General features: G+C 38.8%; 1 protein-coding gene across 2 annotated transcripts in view; it reads left to right on the forward strand.

The window, feature by feature from the left end:
- zcchc14 (zinc finger, CCHC domain containing 14) overlaps positions 1–10846 on the forward strand; it is a 99421-nt gene extending 88575 nt beyond the window's left edge. For both annotated transcript variants that reach the window (XM_078210752.1, XM_078210753.1), the window contains one exon: positions 585–10846. In XM_078210752.1, coding sequence (XP_078066878.1) covers positions 585–640 — 56 coding nt within the window. In that variant the 3' untranslated portion in view covers positions 641–10846. The remainder of the gene's footprint in view (positions 1–584) is intronic.
- The last annotated feature ends 9182 nt before the right edge of the window (positions 10847–20028 follow it).

A 20028-nucleotide genomic window follows, 5' to 3' on the forward strand; every position in this document is an offset into this window, starting at 1 on the left:
TCCCCCAGATTATCCAAAGTAGTACACCTATTTTGCAGGGGAATGGCCTGAATAAGAGAATTTTGAAGGCATTAACAAATTCCTCAACTATTTATTTAAAAAGCCTGGGAAGGAAACCATCAGATCCTGGAAGGACTTTAGGCTAGTGCAGATCTAAAAAACAGAAATGTTGCGCAAATGCTTGACTATTAGACATGGTGGGAATGGGATTCACCTGGAAGCTATCTGCCTTAGCCAAAATATATAATTTCCCAGAACTAATCAGTTAATTAGATACAGACATATTATGTTAATTAGATCAGATATTTATTTCAGTATGAGAGATGCTGTAAAAAATGAAGATTTTCCCTTCTTCAAAGAATGATGATATCTAACATCTAGTTTAATTTATTTTTGAAAGTCACTGATGCACTTAACAAAAAGGTAATGTTGATTATTGTAAATGTAAGTAACCTGAACAGTGTTATTTATTAGTATTCTTGGCAAACCAATATGATATGTTTCAAATGCAACTACTAAAAAAAATCTGAAATGTTCTGGAGAAGACAAATCAAGTGTATTTTTTGTTTTAAATTACCTTTCAGGTACTTTTAGACTGAAGTACGCCCCTCCGTCTGAAAGTATGGATTCAGCAGACTAACATTTGGAAATGCACATTAGCATGAATCACAATGTGCCATTGAATAAACCAATAGCAGGTACAAAGAAAGATGCAAAGGTGTTCAGTGGATATCTTGCCCTGCTAAATTAACTTCCTGCTGTTTTTATCCAAAGGTGCTTTTTTTAAAAAAATAAATCTTATACGGGGATAGAAACTACACTACGCATGCACTAGCTGTAAATATAACTGAGTTTCAAGAAGTAATGGCTCAAACCAGAATCATTGTGTTTAGCAAAAATTGTGCAAGGACATTGCACAAAGAAAATGGAATTTATCCAGAACTATTAAACACAATGGATGTTCCTCCAAACTAAAACACAACAGCAGAACCATTTTCCTTTTGATAGCCTATAACTGTACAGCTTTACAAGAATGGAGTAAAGGGGAAAACTCCAGAGAGAGGAACAAATAACTCTTTCAAATTTGCTGTTACAATGCAATATTGGTGGAGCACAGCAGAGTTGACCAAAGTACTCTCGTTTGATCACCAAGATACGAAGACATTTGGAAAACCAATGCTGAAAGAACAAAAGACTCTTCAGTCTCTGAGAAGATGCTTTAAGCATAAATTTGGCTGGGTGGAAAAGCTTGTTTCTGTTTTTGTAAGGTTCTTCAACTGTATATTTTTAAGAGAGAGACCTTTACATGTAAAAAGATACAAACAAATATTTTTTGTAAATTTAGTGTGTTTTTTGTAGAAATATGCTGTCAAGTTCTCCTGAATCAATTTGTCATGTTTACAAGTGTTTGTGCGTGTGTGTGCGCGCGCGCGTGTGTGTGTGTAGCCAAAGGCTAATGCAGAAGAACCTTTACACATGTCCGTATTTAAGGAGAACACTGAATATGTCTGTATTTAAAAAGAACATTGAATTAGTCCTGCAACCTGGATGAACTTGCATATCACACTAAGCAAAGTCCGTTTACTCTTCAGTGTGAAAAGGAAGCCTGTTGTTTTCTGTCAACATTTAGAACACAAAAATTGATGTTTGCTTTTCATCCATAAGAAGGAAATCTTGGTTTACTAAAGTAAAAGTTGGAAACATTTTGCTTCATTCACAAAGAAATCCATTTATCTTGTGCTTTTTACAGTCCCAGATTTGTAAATATAAATTGATAGGTGTTGGATATGGAGGCTGTTACTTACAGAAACTCATCATCTTGTCTCTATGCAAAGTAAAAGCTGAAAGTTTTCCACAGAATTGAACACAGATGCAGTATTATTTCCATGTGATTGTATTTTGAGTATACAGTATGTTGAAATTTGCAACAAATAGTATTTTTACTTCACCCTTGAGAACTTGAAGAATTGACATTTGGAACTAAATTTATTGTTACTCATAGTTTTATTGACCAGTATGAAAGGAATCTGTTTAAATATAGGGATGAAGTGGGAGGAACTGATGTGCACCATTACTACTTGCCTTAATTAACTTGAAATCAAAAGCCAGTTTTCCAAATAAATGTAATTACATTATTATAGGATTGTATCCTAAAATATAAAGGTTATGACAGAAATATTCTGGGTAGTTTTTTGGCACAGTCCAAACTTTTACTGGAGATGAAAAGAATATTGTTTGAAAGTTAATGCAGAGGAATTGGCTTTGAAATAAATATGTGGTGTGATCATCCATAGCAATGCAAGTGTTGGGTAAATAAAAAGTTGTTTTTATTTTGGTAACTCCTGCACTTTCAATGCTTTGTAAACCCTGTTTAGATATTCTATAAAAGCCCTGTATAATTTCTGCATTGTGATCCTTCATGCGAGGTGACCGCTGAATAACTGAGCTTAAATGGCAACTCTTACCAATTGTATACAAATTATAACTACCATGGTATAGTACTTAAAACAAAACATTGTTCTTTTAGATTTTATATTTGATGCCTGAACATAAATTTACAAGGTAATTTTAGTTGCAATATGAGTTCCAAAAATGTTATGATTTGGGGTTCAGAAATTTCCATCACTTTCCATCAGGTTCATAATCCAAACCTCCCACAGTTATTTTTGGGACCAAAGTTATGCATCTTTCAAGGGCTTTAATATATTCCACGTTTAAGATGTAGACTGGGCTGCATTATCTATTGTTCGAAACCTGATATCTTGTGATTTCTTAATCAAAAATCCTTAATATCACCCATTATTGCATTGAAATAAAACTCAAGTTACTCCATTGTGATATAACATTCTGCTCCAGTGATGCTAGGGACTGCTTCCCTCATTTGTGATTTTGTAGTGGAAAAAATTCAGATGTAAAATGTCCTTACTAGGCTTGCCTGTGATCACATAATTTTACTGCCAATTACTAGTGCATGGCTAAGATACAAGAACACATGGAAGGACAATTTTTGAAATGTAAAGGACCATTTTAAATAGTGGTGAATTGGTGTGGGGCTTCAACTTGGAAATAAGATAAGTTTGGTTAAAAGAAATGTTGGACAACTGGCCTTGAAAGCAGAAAGCAAGCCAAATTAATGTTTCACAACAACCAGCTATACAACCAATAGGATGTATGATCATATACGGTGATCTGTGTATGTATCATGAAAATGTTTGGCCAAATCGTGTGACTTCATGAAAATTGTTTAAAATTGAGAAATGTGGTGATCCTGCTACCACTCTGTCTACTCCCCCACCTCCTGCCCACCAAGTGCTTTGCATGTGGAAATGTCCAATCTGAGAACAGTGTGTTTAGCAGACTTTATCTTCTACCAATCCAACAACACAAATTCATGTTTTTATTAGTTATCTGTATTAATTTTAAAAGGAAACAGTTGCATATCTCAATACTGACTAGAAACAGATTTGTATTATGGTAGACGTATTTACACATAAATGACAAGTGAACAAAAAAATCTACCAGTGTATTTCAGGCAGACTAAAACTTCTACAAACTAAGCAGAGCTGCAAGAGGCATAAGACACCTGTGGATACGTTTTTAAAACGTACATTTGATTTGGTTGCATTATGACCAGATAGTTTGATTGACTTATCAGAGCTTAAAACATTACCTCTCATAGAAAAGCTCACATGATCTTGAGGTGCAAAACAATCCTATTCCTAGTTTATGCCTACATTTTACGTTGCAGTACAGAATAGAATATAGAGAAGTGAACAGCAGGATTGTTGTTTGCTTGAAAGGGTTGTTATATTGTCTTTTAGTGGCAGCTGCTTGTATGTTTTTGTCCCTGTTTTTGTCGTCTCGGTGTCCCTCTCTCAATCTGTCCCCTCCAATGCTCTGCCCAACCATGAAAAAGACATTGTTAAGCTCCCAGTGGCTAAATGATTTAAGTCAGTGTTTACTCTTTGCTGAGTAAGCTTTTCACTTGTAACATTCTGGCTAGGCCAGTGAAGATTTTATGGATGGGGGTGAAGAAATGGAGCTCAACAATAGTTTCCACTTCTGATCACTATCTAATGAGTCCTACTGGAAGGTGTTTGGATATCCAGTGATAATAGGATCATGCTTGAGAATAGTGTTTTCTTGGATTGATAAACCTGCAATTTAGGCTTGCACATGAAGAAATTGAAGAATGACCACTTGAATGAACTGTCAGAGAGCGATGGAATCTTATGTAACCCTACCCTAGCAAGAGTGGTGTCTTCAGAGGGATGTGGGCAGAGGGTCAACAGGAGAGAATTGGACAAGATTGTATTAATTTATATACAAACTAAAAATTGCCAAGTATATTGTGAAACCTTCAAAATTTTACTTTTGCCAGCTCAACCTAATTGCCAGCTTTTTACAAAAAGATAGTGCTCAACTTGCAAGTGACTGTTGTAGTATTTCTGTTCCATCAGCAATCTGTGGTAATCCTGTCTCATCTGGTGTGCTGTTGCAGAATTTCCTTGCCCTGCTGATTAGCTCCCCATCCTTGCCTAAGTTGTGTTTTATTTCTTCTGGTTAAACTTAAAAGCAACATTTTTTGAAGCATTAATCTTTAATGAAGTTTGTAAAATTATGAATATCAGAGAATTACTTGGAGAATTATGGATACTTGGCAATGGTTTGAAAGCACTACTTTCACTGAAGGTTTCAAATAATGTTTGGTTCATAACAATTATCTGAACTTTAACATGCAGTCAGTACATTCAAATAATTCTGACATATCTATAACGTATCTATAACTTTTTTTATGATGTGTACTGTGGAATTTGGCAGTTTTATCCTTTGGTTTTGCCAACTGGTAATCCAGAATGGTATGCATTTTGTGTGAGGTATAATGAGTATTAAAAGTACGTGATGTAATCGATCTATTTTATCATGTGATCTACATTTGATTACCAAAATGATTCTTCAATGGATTTAGATAATCTCACATTGTTCTGGCAATGCCATCTTCCCCATCATTAACAATTGAGTTCTATTTAAGAATTCAACATTTTTGAAGTTAAGTACTCTAATTTTCTGTTTGTAGTGGTTCCCATATGCCATTTTGGAAACTTTATGTTGGTACAAAATTCTGTTTAAAAATAGTGATCTTACTTTCTACACAGCAAAATTCATGGCTTCTTGATTACTTACCTTAGTTTAGAGTGCCACTTGTTGATGTGTATGTCCCTGTTTTTCATTTACTGTATTTTCAATGATTTACACAAGCTTTGATTTGTCGTCTTCGTGGAGAAAGATTAATGTGGATGTTCTGATTTTAATTATCAAATGGAAACTATAAACTTCCTCTATAAGGTAGCCCAGAATTAGTACAGCATATACAATGGGTAGATTTTCAGCTTGCCACCCAAGCACAAAACTGGTTTATGCATTAGTCATACATCATAGAAACAGTCAGATTTTCATTTCAATTGCTGCTGAACTTCAATTTTACATGGGGCAGCAATGTTGAAAATCCATCCCAATGTATTATGCAGTGGTAGGATTGAATTTATTTCCATAATTTCACGTGACCTTGCGCAGAACACTGGGTAGATGATGGTATTGCGGAATAGTACATTGCTTCCGTAAGTCATAACTGCACAATGAAAAATGATTTACAAAATTGACACTTCTACATTTTAAAATTATCCTATATTTCATGACCACTGAACTGCAGAGATACCCTTGTTTCAGTGTTTCATACAGTCAGTTGATTTTACTTTTATTTGCTTTTAAAAATTGCATTTATAAAAATATATAGTTCCACTGAAACAATTTAACTAGTTTCCTGTACTTGTTGAATTGTGAACAAATTGCTAACTTATGTGATTTAAGATCAACTGTACAGAGAAACTGTCGATTTCCATTTTTATGGGAATTTTGGTCTTATTCAGATATGGAATGACAATGCTGAGGAACAAGACTATTTTAAATTTTTGGCACAAGATATCCCTATTTTGAATTGTAGGTCATGCATAACATCAGCCAAATGAAGATTAAAGCCCAGGTACTACTCCCCAATAATGTGCCTTAATCCTATTCTTTTCAGCTTTCTGCTGAAACAGTCTGAATTTTTCCATTTCTTAGGCAGACATCCTAATAGTCTCCAGAGTGAAGTGCCAATTTTTCCCATATTTACGAAGAACTGTCTAAACAAAACCTTACATAACACTATCATTTCTCTAAGCTGGTTTGCAAAAAATGAAAGGACAATGTTCTGATACACTGCACCATCCACTTTTCTACAGCTTTGCATTGTCAGTAGGAACAAATTGATAGGCCAGGGTTATGGTACCATTCACTTGCATTTACCAATCTGAAATTAGTGGGGTATTTACAGGTACAGACTCAGCACTACAAAAACCAAAAGCTCTGGAGATTGAAGGAAATTAGATCTCAACTCTGATCAACATGTCTGCCTCACTGACAGTGGCTGTTGGGTATGTCACAGAGGTTGAAGAGAAGTATGGGGATATGGAAGGTTGATTAGCTCCACAGGAACTTATTGTATGTTATTGTTTTAAAAATCCACCTACTTGTCATTGGTAATTGAAGGAGCCATGGAAGAATCTTGTGGTATGCAGGCTCAATTAGCAAGATCCACAAATTTAGGGGTGGGACCTACAGCTGTACAAATTAAAAGTAAGCCATCTCGGTGCTAAATTGCACCTGTTTTATGCCGACAACACACCAATTTTCTACCACAATGCCCTTTAGTGTTGCATATTTGTAATATTCAAGCTAAACTGCTCATTTTATACCACTCTAGTCAGAAAAAGCACCTCAATAATATCTGAATACCATTTAAATTATAGTGTTAACAAAGAGCCAATGAATTCAAAGAACTAAAAGCTGAAGTAATTTCCAGGGAGCCCAAAGGAACACCTTGAACTGTTTAAACTTAACATGGGAACTGAAGTGATTTGAGACTACCTAGCTGCTCAAGTGGATCTTGCACATATGTCTGATTTCAGTTTGGGCAGCCTCAGACTTGAATTGTATTACACAGTTTGTGTTAATATAGAACTAAAAATCATTTGATGTTGATGCAAATGTTTGTAGCAAATTGGCTTGTTATAGGCAGAAGTGAATGCACTGGACGCTGAACAAACACTTTTTCTTGGTTGCTTTGTTAATCACTTCTGTGGCTTGAAGATTTTGTTCTTTTACCTAGTTTTGGTTATTCCTACTTTCCCCCCCTGGTCATTATCATGTATTCTGCTTGAACCAGAATGGTTGCACAGGTTGAGCTGTGAAGTTGTTTGTGTTTGCTGTCGCAACATAGGCAGGGTCATTTGATCCACACGGTTAGATAAGTAATCTGATTGATTTTTATTCTCCTTTCCACACTCCCACCCTCCCCAAAGGTGATGCTCCATCTAATGGTCAATCAAAAAAAAACTGAGGAAATATATCCTGAGACAAGTTTTATGAGTACCCTTGAAAATTGATATAGTTTGTTAAATGGCAAGTGAGCTTTTTTAGCTGTGTCACTCAGAATAGGAAGAATGTCGTTGCACCCAAATTATTTGGAAGTTGACATTTTGTCAATCTATCACTAATCCTGTACCTTTTAAAGCTAACAAGTTCCAACAGTTGTGCGTCATCATATTATCTCAAATTGTGCATTAAACAATCACAAGAGGCACAACATCAGGTGAGTTTTCTTATGGTTAATTTGTATATTTAACATTTTTTATAGTAGAGGAGGATGATGGACCTAAATTTATAATATTGGAAATTTGCTTACTGGCACATTTATTAGGGTAAAGTTCTTTACTCACTTTAGCGGTGTACCTTTCCATGTGTGCCAGGTTTTGATGTCATCTCTTTTAGAATCTAATTGGGAATCTATGTATTATTGGTCCATAGAAAACCTTGTTATTTTGACTGAGATTAAGTTGCACTACCTCTAGTTAACTTGTTATAAAATATCTTTACTTGAATTTCATAAAACATTTTCACGTGTTGTATCCCAGGTACGCATCTAAGAGTTTTGAGATACATTTCTATTGTCTATGCTGCAAAATGTATTTCGTATTGATTCTCACAATAATTCTAAATTTCAAATTCTAATCTGTCTACAATTTAGATTCTTGTATTTGCAATTTGTCTTGGATAGAACACTTGTATTAATGATTTTGCATTATGTTTTTCTAAGTGTTTACTTGTAAAAATGGCAGGATCTGTTTGATAAATGAGTAAATCTTTTGCCATCAGCTACTTAGTTCCTCAATGAGTTAAAAGACTCTGGTCACTTGTAAATTAAATTTGTGTTCAATGTCACAATTTTCTCCATATTATGACTACATTGAAAAGTAGGATTTCCTTATCCTATGACATCCCATGACTTATCCAATCAGTGCCTCTTCACAGGGGACAGTGGTGTATTGTTTTACAATTTCTGTTTTCCTAGTGAAATAAATGCATCCATAAAATTTGAATCTGCTTTTGCTTTAACTGAGTTGAGTGCATTAAGGATTATTTGCCATTGTCACAACTGCCCATGCAAAATGTGGGTTTAAAATCTCGAACCTGGTGACCTTAGCAATTAAATTTAGGGACTGCCAAATAAGAGGATCAGAAATTCAGAAGTCTGACATTGACCAACAAATCAAATTTGTCTTCCTTCATTGGATGATTTCTGTATTTTCAGTTGGTAGCTGGAGTTAAATTGTTGTATACAGATAGTACCTAAATGTTCACAGCATGATATTTGTTGCATTTCTTATTTATGTTTTACTTGTTTAGAAACTGATTTGATTTCATAATATAGGCAAAAGCACTTATAATGCTATCAGATATGAAAAATCTAATAGCATAGAGAATCCATTTGTAGTCAAATATTTCTTCGTTTCTAAATATGCCAACACTTTAGTTATCCCTGATAAGCAAATTTGATTTTCAGCACAATTTTTTGCATTTTGGTTGTTCCAATGTTATAGCATTCCACGGTACCTAAAACTTGCAATAGAAGTAACACTAATCATACAAATAATATTGAAATGTGCAGGTAGGATAAAACACTAAAAGACATCTTCAACAGGAGTTTCCTTATTTTACTTTTTCTGAAACAACTGATGTGGCCATTCTATGTTTCTTAAAGTAATAATTCCCTGATTAGATTTTTCTCAATTTGATTTTTCATTTGAAATCCCATTATACTTGACATTAAGGAATGCTTTTTCATTCATTCCATTTTATGCTTAATTTTTTCAAGGTTTTGTGGCTTCTTTAAAGGTTTTTAAAAAAATTTCTTACCCCTGTGCTTTTTCACTGCTCACTCCCTGCAGTAAAGCAGTAGGAAAGCTATTATAAACTACCTCCAGCACTATTCTTGAGCAGTTCCAAAGAGGTATACTATAGAACCATCAGATGTTTTCACTTTACGGAGGAAGTGCTAGGCATCCCTACAGTAATTCCCACAGTACCATGCAGAAGAGATTGTGAGCACATTTTGTCCCATTGCAGTGGTACAGTTCACTGGTGTGGTATATACAGTAAGAAATCTAACAACACCAGGTTAAAGTCCAACAGGTTTATTTGGTAGCAAAAGCCACTTTTGCTACCAAATAAACCTGTTGGACTTTAACCTGGTGTTGTTAGACTTCTTACTGTGTTTACCCCAGTCCAACGCCGGCATCTCCACATCGTGGTATATACAGTGCCAGTGGATTGATTCATGTAGAATTTTTGTCATCATTTGTAACATTCATTTTTATTTATAGCTAATCTATGTAAACTACCACAAGCCGTTCATACTTGCAATACCTGACATTTCTTAATTAAAATTTGTGAACTGCACATTATGCAAATTTAAAAATTGAATAAGCAAATTTCCACTGCCATTGTAAAGAAATTGAGATGCTAAGTTTCTCCGTTTTATTCATTCTCTCTTGTATAGGCAGTTTTATGAATATTGGGGTAAAATAGAATTGCTTTTGCTATTGCTCTGTTTATTCAACACATATAATTGCTTGAAAAATCAGCAAACTCATGCATGCTATCCAATGAAGGAAGTCACATAAGACTGTTGCTTTATTGACTTAATGTCAAAACTGTAGCCCTTGGAGTTTGTGTTGAATTGCTAAAAGATGCTTTAAAAATTTAGTTTTCTGGTGAATGTTAACATTTTTGCCTCGTTACAATAGTTTGTATAATAATCCTTTTCATTCTTTGTGTATATGACAACATTGCATTTGTCACTGCTGAAACTCCAGGTACATTTTTGTGCTATCATAGTAGTCATTGCCTGCATCATGGGTTGACTGGACTTGTGTACTTTAACTGCTCTAAGTGCCATAATTTACAAGTGCCATCGAAAATGTTTGTCCCATTTTGAGATGCAGTGTTGTAGTTGCATGGTGGCATGTTTGGAAGTGTCAAGATTGATGATGTTTTCTTTGTATTCTACCAAAGAACTTGGACAGGTTAGTTTTACACAGCCAGTAGTTTCTGCTGGTTGTCATTTGCTTTTTTTTTCCTTTGTGCAGTGGCATCTAATATCAAAATATTTGCGGTTGGAAACATAGTGAAGCTCATTTCGAGCAGTTGCGCATTTCAGTATATTTAATTTTTTGACCATTGTGCATGTAACATTAATATTGAGAATATGTTGCATTTTTATAAATATTTAAAGCTATTGTGCAACTGATTGAACTCAACATGGCTTTTTCACACTTTAATTTGTTTTTATATTTTATGACTTTGTTAATGAAAGGAACACAATGTACATTTGTAGAAGAATACATTTTTATCTTTTAAGCCTTGTTGTATTGTAAATGCCAGTACAGAAGAGCAATAAAAATATAAACAGCCTATTGTTTTTTCCCCCCAAATACACCAAATATACCTTTGACCTTGACAGCATGAAGAGATAGAAGAGACTTGTCGATGTCAGTTGTTTATCTCCTAATTAATCTGCAGAGCCATGAAGGAGCAGACGTATGATCACCTACTCTAAACTATAATACTGTATAGGCTATAAGTTCTCTATAGAAACAGATGCACCAGATCTGGACAATGACCATGATAAGTATATACATGATATTTGCCAATTTTGGTCACTGCTGCTCCATTCGTATGTATGAATCCTAGAAATATTCAGAATTAAATGGCAGAACTCAACATTATTGACAACCAGTAATTATGTCATAGGAATTACAAATAAAATCAGTGACTAAATTAGGGGATTTGAGAAGAATGGAGCACAGGAAAGATAGAAGGTGTTTCTTTATATTTAAAGGACTCCTGGGAAGTTACTCAAGCCAGTTAGCAGGAAATGTTATGATAAATTTCTTGTCTTGATATGCTTAGTGATAAGTCCAGACCATATTTGAAGTTGACTACAGACTGCTTGCTCAAAATAGAGAGGAAAACTTATGATTTTGATATTAGAAATCTGTGCTTAAAATAAAGCAAGCTAGCACTGATGGACTTAACGCATTCAACCATAAACCTTTGAGAACAGCGACTGAACCATGAACCAATGATGATTGCAACAAGATAACTTTCATTCACTGGAAAGATGGTGGTGTAGTGGTAATATCACTGGACCAGAGGCCCAGGCACATGTGTTCAAATGCCAACATGGGAGCTGGTGAAATTCAATTAATAAAAATCTGGAATATAAAGCTGTTCTCAGTAATGGTGACCATGATCATTACTGTCAATCATTGTAGAAACCCTGACCCTTGGAAGAAAATCCCTTACCAGGTCTGGTCACAGCATGTAGTTGGCCCTTAACTGTCCTCTGAAATGTTCAGTTCAAGGACAATTAGAGAGGGGCATTCTCATCCCATTAAAGAAAGAGGAATTCAAATGGGAACATTACAGAAATGCAACCAAACCAAATACTGCTGAAGATTACCCATCTTAAATTGTGCATGAGGGACAACTTTGCAAACTCCAGGTGGGGTGGGGTCACTTCTTGATAATTAAGCATCAAGGATAAGTGGGCATCTTCAAAACATGTGGGACATAGGACAAAAAAGATCTGATAAATGCAAAAGCATCATTAATAAAATACTTTGAAGTGCATCATCATTAAAATTAAGAGTTTAGGGAAATATTTGTAAAATTTGGAGAAAAGAGTATACTCAATGGCTAAGTACAAAGCTATACAAATAAATCCTCAAAAAGATTATGGGGAAGGAATTAGTTAAGTCCTGTTGGTAGTAAGTAATGCAGATGGAAGCAAGAAGTTAGAAAAGGGACGTAACTTAAGTAAGTGGGGAAAAACTGGCTGATAGAGTTCAATGTGGGAAAGTGTGAGGTCACCCATTCATGTCACTGGTTAGCCTTGCTACCAATATCTAACCCTTGTACTTATGTTCTATTTATAGGCCCAGAAACTGAACAGGGCCCTGAATGAGCAGAATAAAAAGATAGAACAGTAGAAGAAAAAAACATGATCTTCCCCTTGCAGGCAATAACCCAGAATGGCATCCCATGTAGTTCAGTGGCTAGACTAAAGCGATATGTACTGGGAGCTGAACTCAACACATAGGCAGGCACAAGGGCATTCGAAGAGGATGATCAAAAGATGCAATTCACCAAATAGCTCACAGTCTAGCCATGCTGCAGAGGTCACAGATGTGACTTCATGCGACCAATCCATTGAAACTGATGGAAAGATCGAAATAGAATTACCTGCCACCAATTTCACACATTGGGCCCAATTTTACCATTGCGTCACGGTGTGAGGCGATTAGCGCGATCCGCGCCTGGGTCTGCACAGATGCCCAGTTTACCAAGGCCCGAAAATGGCTGCGATCCGAACCATGCCCGAAATGGGCGCAATGGCAATCTAAATGTATTTGCATGCATTTAAATTGAATTAATAGGCTGCCTGCCCAACTTTACCTGCATTTCCCCCTTTACCATCGCGTTCGCCCGCCCAGATTTGGCACGAAACACATGCTCGGCAAAGGTCTGTTTCGGGTGCTCCAGCTTCTGAAGAGGTACGTTCAGAGCTTCCAGCGGCGCTCTAAGTCAGATAGTGGGGGGGGGGAGGCGGGCCAGATCATTCTCTGGTGGGGAGGAGGGAGGCAGGTCAGATGTATCTTTGGTGGGTGGAGGATGGACACCCGATCATTCTCTGGGGGGGGGAGAAGGCCAGATGGTTTTCTGGCAGGAGGAGGAGGAAGACAAGGTGGTTTTCTGGTGGGGAGGAAGGCCAGATCATTTTCTAGTGGGGGGGGGGGAAGGGAGGCCAGATGGATCTCTGGTGGGGGGGGGACAGGGGGACTGCTGCCACTCTGCAGGCAATTGGGGGGGAGGGGGGACCGCTGCCACTCTGCGGGTGATCAGTGGGGGGAAGGGGGCAGAGGGTCGTGATCGGTCTGGGTAACGGGGGTGGGGTGGGTGGATAAGGGGGACAGTTATGTTGTGTGGGCCATCACTCCCGGGCCGCTTTATCCGCTTTTTGCGTCCCGGGAGCGATGTGACGGGCGCGTTTCTCAAATTTTTTTCCACTGCGCATGTGCAGTTCAAAGCTCTGATCAGCACTGCAGCACTTTGGGCACGATAGCATGATTCAGACTCGTGATTTTTTTTTCAGGCTAAGTGCGTATGGGGGTGCCTGAGAGCAGTTTTACAAGTCTGATCTGAATTGTGCCCAGATTCAGCACTTAGAATCAAAATGGTAAAATTGGGCCCATTATAAGAGAACATTGAGGAGTGTAGCTTATTTGCAATCATTCTTTGTGGCTGTGACAAATGTAAACTTTCCCTCCTAGTCCTTCTGGACCCGTCTGCAGCTTTTGTCACAGTTCTCACACCATCCTAGTCCAAAGCTCACCACTGCCATCCAGTTGGGTGGGTCTGCTCTCAAATGGTTCCACTCATCAATCTAATTGTAGCCAGAAAATCATTGCAATGGCTTCCTGCTCCCACCTTTATCTTTATTGTCCCCCAAGGATTGGTGACATCATTACCTTTATTGGTCCCCCTATGGTGACATCATCCAAAGGGACAACACCCTGCTCTACCTCAACATCCGCTCTCCTTCACTGTTGCTAAATTATCAAACTGTTTATCAAATACTGGATGAGCAGAAGCAACATCAATTTAAATATTGGATTGACTGAAGCCATTGTTTGTGGTCTCCCCTCCAAACTCTTACTCTCTACCTGGCATCAGTCTGAAATTAAGCTAGTCTGTTTGCACCTTGGTGTCACATTTGATCCCATGATGAACTTCCAACCTCTTTTTAATGTAATCATTAAGACTGCTTTTTCTATAAACAATGTCTATCCCCCTCTCATGTCACCTACTGAAATCCTTATTCATGCCTTTGTTACCTTTAGATTTGAATATTTCAGCATGCTCCTGCCTGGTCTCCCAAAATCTACCCTCTTAAGCTTGAAGTCATTTAAAACTCTTCTGCCCACGTCTTAACTCTCAGCAAGTCCTGTTCCCATTTTTATCCAATGCGTGCTGGTGTAAACTGACTCCCAGTCAACCAATGTCTTGACTTGAAAATTTTCAAATCTGTCTATGGCCTTGCCCCTCCCAATTTCTGCACTCTTCTCCAGCCTCATAACCCTCTTGAGATATCTGTGCTTTTCTAAATCTGACCTCTTGTGCATCCCCAGCTATAATTGAAGTGTAAATGTAGTGGGGGATTCTCCAGCCCCTCGAGCTCCAACTTGGATCATGTTGGCCCGGAGAATCGGGCGCCCAAGCCAGCACTATGTTCCTGACCCTGCCTGCTGTCCATGATTGGATTCCTGGCCAGAGTGGGTGAGAACCAAATAAATATTGTCATTAGTGGGCTTGCTGGCTGACTCAACTGCCTCCTGTTATGCAGCCACCTCTCCAGCTGGATTAGCACTGGGCAGGTTTCACCACAAATCTTCAGTCGTGAACCTGGCGTGTTGGATCCAAAGGGTCCAGGGAGCACTGCCAACCTCAGCAAAACGGTGCATCCCTGTTCCACCACACAAGCAGAGGGTGACACCCTGCACTTAGCCCCCACCCCCTCAGACCCCTCCTCAGGCCCTCTTCCTCCTCAGCCCCCCACTCAGATCCCCTTCCCCCACTTAGGCCCCCTTCCTCCTCGGACACCCAAACAGGTCTCATTTCATCTTTTACAAAGCAGAAACTACAGACTGTCAATCAGGCTTTGCCTATGTTTAGGATCAATGAAACCACTTCAGGTGCATTGATAGCTGAGGCTATCACTGAAGGCCTTTTTGAAATTGACTGATCAAAGCCTTCTCAATGACTGTGGTCTGAAAGGTGGTGGGTTGGGGGTTGCCTGAGGGGAAGGGGAACTCAGTGGGGGTCTGAGAGGGAAGGGAATGTAAGTGTGGGTCTGGGGTGGTGGGTCAGGTCACCCTCATGCCTGCGCAGTGTGTTTTGGGGGGAAGAGAGGATGACCCGCTTTTGGTGAGTGGCTGGTGGTGCTCCCCTGGTCGGGGAGGGGAGGTAAATGATTGTGGAAATCGGAACACCATTTAAAAATGATGCCCAATCTTGGAAGAAAGGGGTTGGCCAGTGGGTTGTCTGATGCATAAATCAACATCCAGATAGACACTGCTAACACCAGTGGGAAACGTGGGCACTTAGTCCCAATCCAGGAGAACTGCAGCCGTAGTTTCAGTATGTAAAAAAGTGAGAAATGCATCATGTTGTGGGAAAAATGCAACTTTGTGAGTCAGGCTTGAAGGTTTCAATAGTTTCATTTAACGAAGCTTCGTGGAGAAAAGGCACTGACACTCCGCAGTGCTTCTAGACAGCTACCTTCTCTCAATGAGACAATAGGAGCGGTCCATCTTTATACCCTTTACACAATAGATGGACCGGACATCTAGCCATTATCACATCGTTGTAATCAAGTAGGTGATCGATCGTTATAGACAGATACAGACATAAGCATGTTAGCATCGCATTGTTCTATGAATGGATACATTTCCTACGTCAGTGACTATCAATGACTTTAGTTTCGGTCTATTCATACAGTAGTTTACAGTAATTGGTTTTCCTGCATTTTGTATTCCCGGTCCCACCTGTAGCTAATCTCTTTACCAGACCCTTTTGTCCCTATTTCCACTGGCTTCCTGCAGTATCTAATTCCTGCATATTTTAATTTACAAGTAGTTGTCTGAGTGTCTTTAATCCTAAATAATTGTCTGGGCTAAAAGTCAGTGCCTGTTTGTGGTCTTACCTCCTTATGTGCCAGGCAGTCATTTTTAAAGTGTACTCTTCTGTACATTTTTCCCACTTCAGTCCCCACTTTTGGTCGGATTATGGCATTAATAATCCCTAGACCAACAATTATACATTTCACATATAAAGTTCAGTTTTCTTCTTTCCTTCTTCGTTTCTTCTGATGTCTTCGGGGATCTTCAATAGGGGTTCTTCTTCGATGGATACACTGGCTCCTGGCACAGTTCTTGTCACCATAATCTTGCAGCAGACCTTCAGGCATCCAACAATTAGACAACAGACAATTACACTTGAAATGAGTATGACCAATCCATGTAATAAGTAAGATTCCCAGGACCCCCCTACTAGCCACTCCAGCCAGTTACTTCCTTCCTTGGGTCCCTGTCTGAAGCTATCAAGTTGTTCCCTGATGTCATTGATGACTTGTGTGATGTTATAAGACTCATCTGTGACATGGGTTATGCATTTATTGCCTATAATTGTATACACTCTCCCTTGTTGTGCTAACTGGTAGTCCACTGCATATCGTGTCTGTTGTGCATATAATCTCAGTTCAGCTATTTCTTGGTTAACGGCCTCCAGTGCTTTTGAAGTGCTGTTTCCCAGGACTGTCAGTCCACAAACAATATGATTCCTATTCTTTGCACTAATCACTCCTGCTGCCCCCCCCCCCCCCCCCCCCCCCCGAGATAAGGCTCCAAGGAACCCATATCCCAGTGAGGATCCCATTGTGCCCGGGGCTTCCCAGTCAGCACAGAATTCTTTGCTGATAGCCCGAGTTACTATTCTCCTCCGAATATGCCCCCTCTGAGGGCATGGAACAGTCAGTGGTCCGATTGTTCCTACTGCAAAACGGTTTGGGAGGTTTGGTGTTTCTGTCATGTAAGTACCATTGAAGAGGAACACCCATCCCTTCTTAGCCCGGTAACATTTAGTGTCTTGATTATGAGTTTGTTCATATTGCCAGTTGTTCGGTTTACTTGACTCCCCGTTTGATCCCACCACTTGGTAAGAATCAAATGGGTATGTCCATTTGGCTGAGCTTACGTGAGTTCCATTGCATTGTCCACAAATAAGCTGTCTTCCCGCGGTTATATTCAGACATTTCTGTTCATCACAAGTGCAAGTAAACTGTCCCTTATTAACCCGACAATGTTGACGGACACACTGCGTCTGTATGCAAGAATCATTCTTCGGGACCAAGGCATAGGCACATCCCCATCACTGCCCCGTAAAACAAAGCGGATAGCTTGCAGTATCTGAACAAGCTTTTCCTCCCACCTGTTGGAACCCCCTGCACACAGGATCTGTGGGGTTTACAAGTCCCCCACATCTCCCCTGTATACTTCTTTTATATTTGCCAATTTGTCCCTTACATCTGATGTACCTACAGTATATAAGTCATGAGGGGTCCACCCAGGGGTGGCTACAAATAGGGCTTTTACTGATTTGTGCTAACGGGTAACATACAGTTCGATTCCCGTGTAAATGTATGTGAGCTTTGTAAAACAAGTTATCCTCCAATCCAGTCAAATTTACAGTCACGACAACGCAAAGTAGTAGAGTTACATACGCGATTACATACATATTCGCAACGATCAAATATCAAACCTAACACTATAATTCATATAATCTTTACAAGTTATATTATCTATTCACCCGCGCACGCCAATCGTTCTTGCTTGCAGTCTTTGCCTGTATTGAGGAAAGCAGTTCTGTTAGTTACATTTAACTACATATCCCCCTTCCATAGAAAGCTTAGTGTGAATTAAATAACACTTTGTACTGGCCTTTTTTAGCTGCAGCTGGACATCCATTCATTTGTATGTAATCTTATCAAAAGACATCGCTTTCCCCATTAAAATCACATGCCATACAGCTCCGATCTTTATATGATGTACTCTTACATTATCTCTAATTTGATCATTTGTTTGCGTGCAAGTGCAGCACCACAGTATTTCACAAAACAATTATGTCTTTATCAATACACAATATATAGTATATAAATATATCATACAAAGTTGGTTAAGGCTTTTCAGGATTTGATTTTATTCTCGGGTCTATTTGGCAATGCTATACTGTATAATAAAAATAATCAAGCGGCAGCTGTATCATACCACTTTACACATCGTAACCGTGAGATCCAAACCCCTTTAATTCAAGCCGCTTCCATTTTTAAACTGAGCTCCAGATCAAAACCCCCGCACTCTAGGAAAATAACAGGCGCTGAATCAAAATCAAAGTAGGTACCATACATACTAGTTATTTGATTAGAAACGTTTTGGTTTGATTCTTAACTGGCTAGACTTTAAGCTTTGCAGTGTTTTTATATTTGGCAAACCTTGAACAGTAGATGGCACATGAAATTCCGACGGCAGTATATAACTTTAACCGGTTACAGAATACTAAACTCTCAGACGTTCGTAAATCGCGATATCCTGCGGACCTTAACACTGTACTTCACTGACTTGATATATTTTAAACTGACTCGGAGACAATATATTTACCTTATTCTTTTGTTCCTGCTTTTTTACCTTTCCACAAAAATACTTATTTTCTTTTAACTTCTCAACTAACTCTTACAATTTCTACTTCAAGACAAAGGAAAGAGCACATGGTTCCTTCCAAGGTTTAAATCCTTTCTTAAATTTCAATTTACTTTCCAATTTTATTTAAACTCTTTATCAAACCCACTGTTGTAAAATCACAATTAGGGTAAGAACATTAAAACATTAAAGCAAACAAAACATCCATGCAACCACTTTGTTTAAACACACACAGACACACATGGAAGCTTCCAACAGTCATTCCACAGCACATCCTTTTTCATTCAAACTGGGATGTAAGTAAAACATTTAAAGAGAATACAGAACGTTGATTAAGACAGTCCCTTTTATTCTTCTTTCTTCCAAACTGTAAACAGAAGTAAATTCAAGAAATCTTATCACTTTAATCTTTAACAGTCTTAACACTTCCCCCAGCCCCCTGAGGCTAAATCGAAGTGCAAAGCACTGCACCCACTGCCTGCAACAAACACGCTTCAGCTCCTGTTCTCAATCTAATACAATAACAACCACCTACATTCGACAAGCTTCCAGATCACACAAACACACTGAAATACAGAAACTAAGATCTCTCCTATCCACCTCCAGGTACGCCACTAGCCCACTCTACCAACTCATCGTAATCTTGGGACATAATCACTCCCATTTTTAGGATGACCTGGTGAGTACTAGAGAGTCCATCCTTAAAAGCCTGGATGAACGCTCGATCCCCTCGACCTGGGTTCCCTTGTCCTGAGCACTCTTGGTATATCTGGAACAATCGTTTCCCGTATTCAGAAGCTCCTTCCCCTTTTAACGGTTTTGTTGTGGTAATTCTGCTCCAGTTAGTGGGAGCATTCCCTAATACCCTCTGAATCTCTGCTTTAAACTGGGTGAAGGGTGCCTGTTGAGCATCTATCTCCGATGTTAGGGCAACTGCATGTGTCCACCGTCCCCCATTATAATCCTGTGCTGGAGGAGCGGCGGGTCCACCTGCTACCTGCCTCCACTTATCCGCTGGACAGGCTGCCCTGACCAGCTGGTGTATGTCTCTCGGGTGTAATTGGTGTCCTACCCAGATTGTGTCTAATTCTTCCCAGAATTTAGTGTTTGCGCTTCTAGGTTGTAATTTACCCAGGGAAGCCATTATCTGCTGTCTCTCACCTGGGGTGAATGGTTTATAAGTTGCTTTTGGTCACGCATCTGTTCCCCCTCGGGTTACTGGTGCTAAGTTGTGTTCTAGCGCTTCCCACTCCTCTGGGGGAGTGGTTGGTTCCTG

Source organism: Mustelus asterias, chromosome 4, assembly GCF_964213995.1.
Source record: "Mustelus asterias chromosome 4, sMusAst1.hap1.1, whole genome shotgun sequence".
Classification (NCBI taxonomy): domain Eukaryota; kingdom Metazoa; phylum Chordata; class Chondrichthyes; order Carcharhiniformes; family Triakidae; genus Mustelus; species Mustelus asterias.